The 10,417-nt window shown below is 40.7% G+C and overlaps 1 protein-coding gene across 6 annotated transcripts in view; it reads left to right on the plus strand.

Moving 5' to 3' along the window:
• Nucleotides 1-3,592, plus strand: part of RARA (retinoic acid receptor alpha) — a 204,393-nt gene extending 200,801 nt beyond the window's left edge. For all 6 annotated transcript variants that reach the window (XM_073004245.2, XM_020805865.3, XM_020805866.3 and 3 more), the window contains 2 exons: nt 1,693-1,851; nt 2,623-3,592. In XM_073004245.2, the coding sequence (XP_072860346.1) occupies nt 1,693-1,851; nt 2,623-2,837 (374 nt within the window). In that variant the 3' untranslated portion in view covers nt 2,838-3,592. The remainder of the gene's footprint in view (nt 1-1,692; nt 1,852-2,622) is intronic.
• Nucleotides 3,593-10,417: the final 6,825 nt, after the last annotated feature.

The raw sequence follows: 10,417 nt of genomic DNA on the forward strand, positions 1-10,417 counted from the left end.
CTAGATTTTGCTGTTGTAGAGCCGACAAAACACACCTCAAGAAGCTAGAGGAGCAGAGCCAGGAATGCTTTTTTTCTTCATGTGTTCTGTTCTTACTCAATAGCACCACCAGGTGGTAGGATGTCCTTTATAAAAGTTTGAGCTTTTATATATATTTTAAATAATTTCAAGTAGTAATATTTCTGACTAAAAGCTTAGGGGAAAAATAGTTCCTCATCGTATAAGTATTGGCATTAAACAGCATGCAGAAAAAATGGTCTTTCACTGTGTAGGGAAGAGGTGTGAAAACCGCATATGCAGTTGTTATGTACGTTTTAATAAATGCCTCGATTGCACACAGGTTCTGCAGCATGTGCTCTGCAGATGATGGTGTACAGGCTCAGAAAAGCCTCTATCAATGGCAACGTCCCTAGCAGATGGCCCCCCTTTGCAAAAAAAGGAGAGAGAGTTTCTGTGGTGTGCTTTGTTGCATGTGGCTGTCACATGTGTGGTTTCAAAAGAAAAAAAATTCCCACATAGAAGTGACTTTGTTATAGGGAACCTATTAGGCTGCTGTGCACCTGAGGTGTGAAATAACTCCAGCCTGAAAAAGGAGGGATGGATTAGACAGCCTGTTTTCAGTCCATGACAATTTTTGCATGTGTCCATTTGTAAGTCTTTTCTAATTTATTTCTGGATCAGTCTTCCAACTTATTTTTTAAAAATCTCATTTTTAAAAAAGTAGTTTCCCTTGAATATTTTAAATATGCCTTTTGACTGAAAAAACACATCTGTACATGCATTTTGATATATGTTGGGGCCAGGAATGCTATTATTAAATTCAGAGAAGTTATGTTCAAATCTACCTATTAATCCAGGAAGTTTAAGCCTGATTGTTTTTCTTAAAAACGTGGGTTAAATAAACTTGTAGGCAAATTCATTTGTGAGCCTTAAATATATAAAAAAGGAGATGAAAAATACAGCCACCCACTCCACAAAACTCAAGGCCTCCCGACAGCATGCGTGTTCTGCTTTGCTTGATTATGTCTGCTAAAAAATGTCCAGCTCTTACGCTTGTGAAAATAAACTTGACACATAGTAGTTGCCATTTTTGGTTTCAGAGGTATAACTTTCACAGCAAGGGGATAGAAAAGAAAAAAGAGCTGCAGCTGTTCAGTGTCTGCCTTTTGTGCATCTGCTTAAAAGTTCATTCCTCTTTCTGGTGTGGCACTGCGATGTTTTTAGTAATGACCTATATAGGGTTGTAAAAATAACGGGGCTGTGTGTGTACACATTTCTTGGGATATTTTGTAGTATGCATTTTCTGTCTCAAAAGAGATTTTTAGAACCCAACTCTTGGCCTTGCAGTGAATACAAAACAATAAATCCTGTTTGAAAGTGATTTGGGCAATGCATTGGTTGACTATGCAGATTTTTTAGAACTGCAGCTTCCGTCAGTCATCGTGAAGCATGCTAAGGACCGAAGTCTAGCAAGATCTGGAAGGCTGATTTTGCCAACCTCTGCTCTGTTTGGTAAAAATTGTAATGGCCTATTTGGAAGTGTGTGTGTGTGTGTGTACAAATGAACACACACATAGACATGCCCTTATTTGGTACAGCATTTGTATTTATCTAAATATGGAGTATTTCTTCCTGGGATGTTTTCTATCAACTGATCCTTCTGTTTTTCTAACTATTGCCCTTCCTTCCTAGATCGGCAAGACCTGGAGCAGCCGGATCGAGTTGATAAATTGCAGGAACCACTACTGGAAGCTTTGAAAATCTATGTGAGGAAGAGAAGGCCTAGCAAACCCCATATGTTCCCCAAAATGCTGATGAAGATCACAGATCTGCGAAGCATCAGTGCAAAAGGTAATGGCTGGAATCCAGGTTTGACACGGAGCATCTCTTTTCTTTCCTTTAAGCTGGCTTGTACATAGCAAGGCACAAAGGCCCTGGAGAGGAAACTCAGAGACAAAGGGCTAAATCTTGGACATTACCGTTTTGTAGTGTATACACAGAGACCCAAGATGTGCCTCTACAGTAGTAGTACGAGAAACAGACATTTGAAAATACAGCATTGCTTAGATTCACTTGTCAAATATGATTTACAGCCTTCCAAAGCTCAGAAGTACTAACAAGTTAACAACACAGTTAATCATGATGAGTACATTCTTGTGTAATGGAAGTGTAACGAAGGCAAATTTCAAAGTAACATAACAAGCAGGAATATTGGTATAACAAGTACTATCTCTACTTACTTTTGAAAGTTACTTTTACTTTTAAAGAACACTTTTTACAATAAATGGACATGATTTTAAAACTTTAAGCCATTCTGTTACCAACTTTCACTTAAAAAAAAAAAAAGAATGTAAAGTAGCAAGAAAATACATAATTAGACATGGGATGTTATGAATATTGACACCACAGATGCCTGAGACGTGCAGTCCTCTCCTCCAAAACCTGGATGTGGAACTGTGGAAAAATATGCAATAGCACTGATTCACCCTCTGAGAAATCTTCATTGGGCATTGCTATGCCTCCAATATTGAGTGGGGAAGTGAGTGCTTACCTTGAGGCTTAGCCAATGGGTGCTTAGTTTCTAATTCGTGATCTCTAAATGGTTGTTTTTTCCTTCCACAGGTGCTGAAAGAGTGATCACACTGAAAATGGAGATCCCTGGATCTATGCCACCACTCATCCAGGAGATGCTGGAGAACTCCGAAGGCATGGACACATTGGGGGCCTCCACAGGAGCCTCTTCCCGCATAGGCAGCCTAGCCCCACCCCCAGGCAGCTGTAGCCCCAGCCTTTCTCCCAGTTCCAACAGAAGTAGTCCTGCCACACATTCGCCGTGACCATGCCGGCCACCAGGACAAGCTGCTTGAACCCCTCTGCTCCTGCACACTCTCTGTTGACTCGCAATGCCTGGACAAATATCTGAGGAGCAGGAGTGGGTGTGTGAGGAGGGGAAGCAGTGGGACAGCATGCTGCTGCAAGCAATCTCCTCCTACCCTCCACCCTACGTCATGTGGGTCATGGTTGGGCTCACGGGGGCAGGCTCAATGTACTGTTCCATACCAGCACACTATCTTTTTGTTCAACCGTTCCAGCAAAACAGGGTTCTGCTTGCCATGAAGACCCATTTTCTCCCTTGGGAGGTACGGAACCCTATGCAGGAAGTTCTGAACTCTCTCCAGACAGATCCACGAGCTGATCTGAAAGACTGATGCTCACAATTAGGAGCAAGACTTTCTAGCCAATTACAGAAAAATTCACCTCCTATGTGGCACGCACCCTCCCACTCTTCCCATCATCCTGTTGTGCACACATACACACCTCCACAAAGGAGTTGCCTGCTTCTTGTTGCAGTGAAAATGAAGTGGTGTTTTTCCTCCCCCCCCGCCCTCCCAGATTGAGTTTGCATTTCAAATGTTTCAGGGGAAAGGGTGTATTGTTTTCTGTTGTTTTTTTAATTGCTCAAAAACCTTATTTGTCCTCAACCTTGACCACAGAAAGATACCTTTCCTCCCCCTATATCTCCTGCACTCCTTGTTCCTCTCTCACACACCTAAAAATGTCACCAGCAAATAATAATAAAAAAGTAACATTAGTTCTTCAGGTTTTTTTTAAAAAAAGTATACATAGAACAAGGAGGGAAGGATTCATTTAAGAAAGAAGAAATATTATATATATAAATATCTATAAATATATATAAATACATTTTAAAAGAAAAGTTTGTAAAGGTTTGGAATTTGGAGGGTTTCTAGAAGGAGAAAAGCAGAAAAAAAGAAAAACAAAATTAATGTACGGGGTTGATCACAATTATCTTTTTAAATGTAAAACCGATCATCTAGTCAAAGTTAAGTGCTTTTTAAGTTCAGTAGATGTGTTTATCCAAAACACTAAGCCAGAACTGCTGAGAATTCTCACTACTTATTCTACTACTACTAATTCTGTTAGTAGGGAGCAGCAGTGCCCAACTATTCCCATGCTACAAGGTTGGGCAGCTTCAGCAGGTCTGGAGAACAGTTTTGAGACTTAACACCTATGTCCCAATGTGGCACACAACTTGGGTGAAAACAGAATGGTGGGTTTTACCCTTCAAAACACCAGTAGTGATTGAACCTGGGGAGGTCTGAGGGTTGCAGAAAGAAAGGAGGGCCACACAAATTCAGTGTGCTAGAGTAGCCTCATAGCCAAAGTAATTAGAAACTTGACAAGTACAGGAAAGTCTTAACATTATGTCCAAATTCAGGCTGCCTGCTTGTTCAGTGGCTGTTCGAAGAACATCAAGCCAGAGTCTGTACATAATGTTGTGCTTTTCCATCCTGATAAGCTTTTGGTTATTCAAACTGTGTCCATGTGCACAAGACGTCAAGTGGAGGTGATCAAACATGTAAGAGCACAGTGGTTATTGAGTAACTTAAATCAGAATTCTTAACCTTCTGGCTTAGCTGCTGTGGGCAGTATGACTTAAGGGCACTTAATTTTGGCTGGCTTTGTGTCCTTTGGTTATTGGCTGCGCCTATGGACAGCAGATCTCGTTGGATCAGTCTCAGACGGATAGCTGGAATTTGGTGAATTCCAAGATTGTTGAAAAAGGACAGATAAGAATTTGGGATATAAGGTGATTAGAAGTGTTATTTTTGAGGCAGAAGGTTTCCAGTGTTCTCAAGTGTGTATGTATTTGTCAAAGCAACGTCATGTTTCATGTTTTCACTATCAGCACACACACTCCCCCGGCAAAACTTAAATCTCATTTTTAATATTTTAGTAGAAGAGCAGCTGCTTCCTTTTGTGGTCTGCAGAATTTTGTAAAGGGAACTCTCTAGTTCCTTGGCCCCTTTTTCACTTAGGCAGCTGTTTTCTGGATGTAATCAGCTGTCCTCCTTTTGTGAAGAGGAAGAAAGAGGGCCAGGATTTAAAGAACTAATGTTAGGGACTTCCACTATCCTCATGGAATTTTTGACTTTTTAAGAATTCACCCTGACAGGAAAGCCAGGTTACTAATTCCTTGTCAAGGTCACATAGACAGAGGATGGGGGGTGAGTCCCACTTTTCAAGAAGAACAAGAAGTGAACTGGTGTATAGTGGTTTAGGTTTCTGACTGTGGAGGGAATTTGATTCCTCACTGTGTCTCCTTGATGAGGGCTGGCCTCAATGATCCATAGAGGCCCTTCCAGTTCTGCAGTTTTGAGATGATGGTGATGAAAATATCTTGGTTCAAATTCCAGTGTGTTCTCCCTGTCTTGGAATTTTCTTCCCATATTTGTTTCGCATCAGGTTGCAAGAATTAGCGTGTGTTTTTATCACACGGAAATTTGCCCACATTTGTCTCCATTTCCCCCTTAAGATGCACATTCATGGATGCTGTTTACTGAATTGACAAATCTGTCCCATTGACTAGTTACATTTATGTTTATTTTTCAGTTATGTGCATTTTTGCGCACCGAAATGTCCTGTGAGCATGGCTACTTTGTGAATTCTCAGGGCAAAGTGCTTTTCTTCTCATAACTAGTTACGAGACTGTGAAAAGCCCACTTTCATTGAGACTGTTTAATCCAACGAAATTTGTTTCTGTCCCTAGCTGCAATCCAATACCCGATGAACACAACAGAACTTACCTTTGAATAGTCATGCATAGGATTACACCATTAGGCTGCATTCCTTATAACCATTTACCTGAGCATAAGCCCCATTGACTCACTTCTGAGTAGACATACTGTATATAGGATTTTTCTCTAGGAGCAAAGTCCTCTACAAGCCTACCCCAAAGTAAGTCAGAGGGGCTTTCTCTCAGCTAAGAGGGCATTGAATCTCAAACCTCCGCCCTGTTGGGCTCATGGAGCTAACTATTTCAAGAGTCTTTGGATCTTGGCCCACAAGTTTCAAAACAACAGCAAGGAACATTCCTGATTTATTTTCTACCACACAAAAAAAATGTGACTAGCTCTAAGAGTAGATGTACTGGGATGCAGGGTGAGGGAATATCCAGGTGCGGGGGATCCACATACAATTTATTACTGATTTTACTTTTCTGTTGAGATTTTAGTGTCTTAGAATCTACGACATTAAATTTGAATAAAATTGTGGGGGAGGAGGGGGAAGCAAGGGCAATTGTGGGTTCCCTTTTTTTTTTTTTTTTTTTGGAAGCTCCTCCCTCAGTTTGAAGGGCATGTGCTCCACACCTCTCAGATATGTATATAAAGCTGTTGTTATTTCATATAAAAAGATATTGGTGAGTTTAAATCCTCCCATAGTTGCTGCTTTTCATCAGTGCCATGTTTGTTCTGGGTGTTTTCTGCTTCTTTTTTAATTCAGACAAACAGCCTTTACTGTAAATGAGTGCAGTTTACACACATCTGTCCTGTGGACAGTGATTTGCACTTTAAAGGAGATTAGGCAAATTCATTTAAGAATAGGTTTGCTCAGGTAAACGGCAAGAAAAGATGCTGCTGTTATGGCTTGTGTGGAACTCCAGAATTCTAAAGGTAGCTACTGTGGAAAGAAAACATGAGATTATAAGAGTCTTGGTGTAAGCCAGTACTTATGTGTAGCTATTAAAGCTTCAAAATATTAGCATCGGCACAAATACACTTACTTTAACAGTAGATTGACATTAATTCATTAGTACTAACTACTTCATTGAAACATCTTAAAATCAATCTGTTACATTGATCATTAGTAACATTACTTTTGAAATGTCCCTCTCCAGCTACCCAAAGAAACTAATTGAAGTAACAACATGAAAGGTTGATCCCTACATTAACAACATCGTCATGTAGTGTCTAAAATAAGAACTTCTGAAAATTACAGGAAATTAATATCAACTTTGTTTACAGGAATTAATGCCAACTGCATTGTGGAACATACAGGTCTGACAAAGGAAAACACCTTTCCAAATCTGAAAATGTTTAATTCTGCTCAGCATAGGCAGTACCATATCTGAAATCCTGTGTTGAGTTCTGGACATTACTATTCATGATGGATGCAGCACATTGTAAACATTAGAAGACATGAAGTAGGCCAAAGAAAGAAGAGTTATTTATTGGTGAACAAGATGAGCTTTGCGTAAGGAGGTGCAGACTTCAGAGTTTCAAGAAATTAGCCCATTTGCACTGGGGAAAAAAAAGACCCAAATCCATTTCCTAGGTAGGGAACTAGGTGGGGGCAGTTAGGGAACATTTCTTTGGCACATCCAGAGGGCACCATGTTGGGCAACATGCTATTCTATATGACACCATAGTTCAATTTTAAATAATTTGTAGTCTCCGACCCTGTTAGAAGTGATGCATATTAGCGCAAAAAAGAACCACCCCAAAACCCAACAACTCCAAACCATTATCACAATACACACACACATCAATAGAATCTAAATTGCTCTCACTGTTGTAGGAAATGGTATTGTGTGAAAAGTTCATACCCAGTAGCTGTCTGATACTATACTTTTAGCAAGAAAGAAGGCAACTTCAACAGCAGGAATGATTAGGAACAGGAACAATGGGGAAAGTTTTCATTTAGGCAAAAAGGTTTTACAAAATTCTAAAACATCAGTAAGGAGTAAAGAAAGATTATTCTCTGCAAACACATCCCTTGGTGCAATTCCATGAAACTGATTGACAGGACAAACCCAAAGCTGATATATAATTCTGTGGAATATAGTACTATAAATAACCTGAGGAACTGATCTATATAAAACCTAATTATCAAGGAAATAACCATGTTAATGTATCTCAACATATTGACAAAACAAGTGGGGAGAAGTGAGCAAGGGAGAAGAGCAAAACATTTTGGGATGTTAATATCATAATGTGAGTTTTTGTGAATCAAAATCCCCTTCTTTGTATGTCACTTCTTCAGATACACACAGAAATAGATTTGGATCCATGAAAGCTGACACTGAAACATTAGTGTTTAAAGTGGCACAGTATTTTGCCTCTTCCTCTCTTGTCCTTTTCTTCCTCCCCTTCAATTTTGCCAGCAGAAATTACAACAATGTAATTTTGATGGCTTTCTGAAAAGCTGAGATCCCGGAGCACAGATGGAGAATATTTATTTATTTGTTTGCTTGCTTGCTTATTTATTTATTTATTTATTGCATGTTTATCCCACCTATCTAGTCAACAACCGCTCTAGGTGACTATTCTTGGCGAATATGTAGCCTTCCAAATGTTGTTGGACTCCCATTGGACTCCGGCTAGTATGTCCACTGGTCTGGGGGTGATGGGTGTTGTTGTCCACAGTCTGGATGACTGCAAGTTTCCTACCTTAGATGTCATTGAAAGCAGGATAGCAAAAAAAAAAAAAAAAAGTTTACACATCTATAAAGTAGTACACAAATTGATTAGCAGATGCTGGAACCCAGTGGAAGGCCAGATCTTTCAAAACGCTGCAAACTTCAGTCACTATTAAGAGACAATGCTGAACCAAAAGGACTTTGCCTCTAATGGAGAGTGCCTGCATTCTTAAAATATTCCACCGACTGAAGAGTTTTGCAAAACTCCAGTGCTCGTACAGCCAAACTGGATTGTTCTCGCAAGAGAACGTCTGTCCTTTGGGGCCAAGTGTGACAACAGTGTCTCATGAAGCTGGAATTCAACTACAGTACTTTTCAGCCAAAAGGCTAAAAGGCAGATCTTGTAAGAAACAACTGAAGGAGCTGAGCATGTCTAGCCTGAAAGAAAAATGCCCAAGGGGAAGAAGAGATGTTGACATTTTCAAATATTTAAAAAGCCCTTAGCAGCAGGCCGGCGGGGAGTGGGGAGATGAATCTTTATTCATGGTTTTGTCGGATAAGAGAAAATTGGGTTAAAACTCTAGCAATGTAGGTAACCCTGTGTTTGTAATTCCATAATGACTGGGCTAAAATCAGGTGAAGAAATGCAGCCTTCAGAGAGAGGGAAATACAATGGACCTGCTGGACTCAGCAGAATATATTTTCAGGGCTAGGACCATCAGTAGCTCCTACATAAGACTGAAGACATTCTATAATTGTTTAACTTTGGACATGTCTGCACCGTCTCTTTTGGTACAGGCTGGTGTGGTCTTAACTAGGGCCATGTGGTGAAAACCTTAAATCACTTATTTTTCCCCCCTTCACCTTGTGTGTAGTGCCAATTGAGAAACAGCTCACAGCTGTGGTTTCAATTTGTACTTCCCACAAAAGCAAAGGATTTTTTAAAAAATTATCTGAGTGATTCAGCACATCACCGATGGTTTAGCAGACACACACAAATTTTTCACTTTCCCTGCTCCTCCACAGAGGATCAAGGGAAGTGCTTGATTTGTTGATATCTTGTAGTGGTTCATTTTTAAGCCACTTCACGGTACCAGAAATTCAAACCAGAAGGAACCTGGGCAGCTTTGACAGCTGCAAGGCTCAATTTAAGTCTGCTCCCAGTTAACATATTCACTTGGTACGGACAAAAGTAGAGCATACCAACTCGCACCAAAAAAATAGAAGCCTCTGACAGGGCCTCAAAAAGGTGCAGATTGGGCTGCTGGGGGTGGGTGGGAGCAAATTGGTCCATTTGTGTGGCTTCTGGAAACGAGTGAATCGATTTACCTCAGCAGTCCACCAAACAGTAGGATAAATGCCCATCTGAATGAATCTTAAATTACATAATTGAGATATCTGTATCATTTGGATGATGATCTTATGGTGGGGTAAGCAATTCCCATCTGTGAGACTACCACTCTCATCCTTGCCTTTTAAGGTGGTCAGGGCATGTTGTATTTGGAGTTCAGCTGAAAAACCAGAGTTTTACCAGACCTGTCTTAATGTGGATCTATGAACAGAACAGGGTTTGTGTGAGCCTGCACCTTTAAAAGCACAGCAACCAGAGGTTATGGAAGCAGGCCTCGGTGAGCAAGTTGTGTGATCGTAACATGCTCTATGTATCCCTGCCTGCATAGGGACTACTCCCCTCACCCCCGCATATGGCAAAACCAGAGGTTGAGGAAAAACAGGACAATAAACACTAATTCTGACCACTTGTGCTCACAAACCACCTGCCTCTCTCTTCTGCCACTGGAAGCATAAAGACTTCTGACCTCACGGGGCAGGCATTCTGCTCATGCAGGGGGACACACCATCCTATGGCAACGTTTTCAGGGGGTTAGTGGAAATCTGCTTCCAATCTGCTGCCCAGTGGCAGATGCCAAAACCTGGATCCAATAATTCTCTTCCATTATATTTCTCATGATGTTGTATGGATAGCTCAGTGAGTTGTTAACAGAGCCAGAGGTTGAGAGTTTGATTCCGCACTGTGCCAGTTATGAAAAGGCCCAGCAGCCTGTACAGTCTCAAGGCACTGCCAGAAGAAGGGAATGCTAAACCACTTCTGTGTACTCTACCTAGAAAACCCAGGAAAGGGTCACCATGCGTCATACAACAACAACTCCTTATCCTTTCCTCTCTGTCATTAAGACATTT

The sequence above is a fragment of the Pogona vitticeps genome, chromosome 6 (genome assembly GCF_051106095.1).
Source record: "Pogona vitticeps strain Pit_001003342236 chromosome 6, PviZW2.1, whole genome shotgun sequence".
NCBI classification, from domain to species: Eukaryota; Metazoa; Chordata; class Lepidosauria; order Squamata; family Agamidae; genus Pogona; species Pogona vitticeps.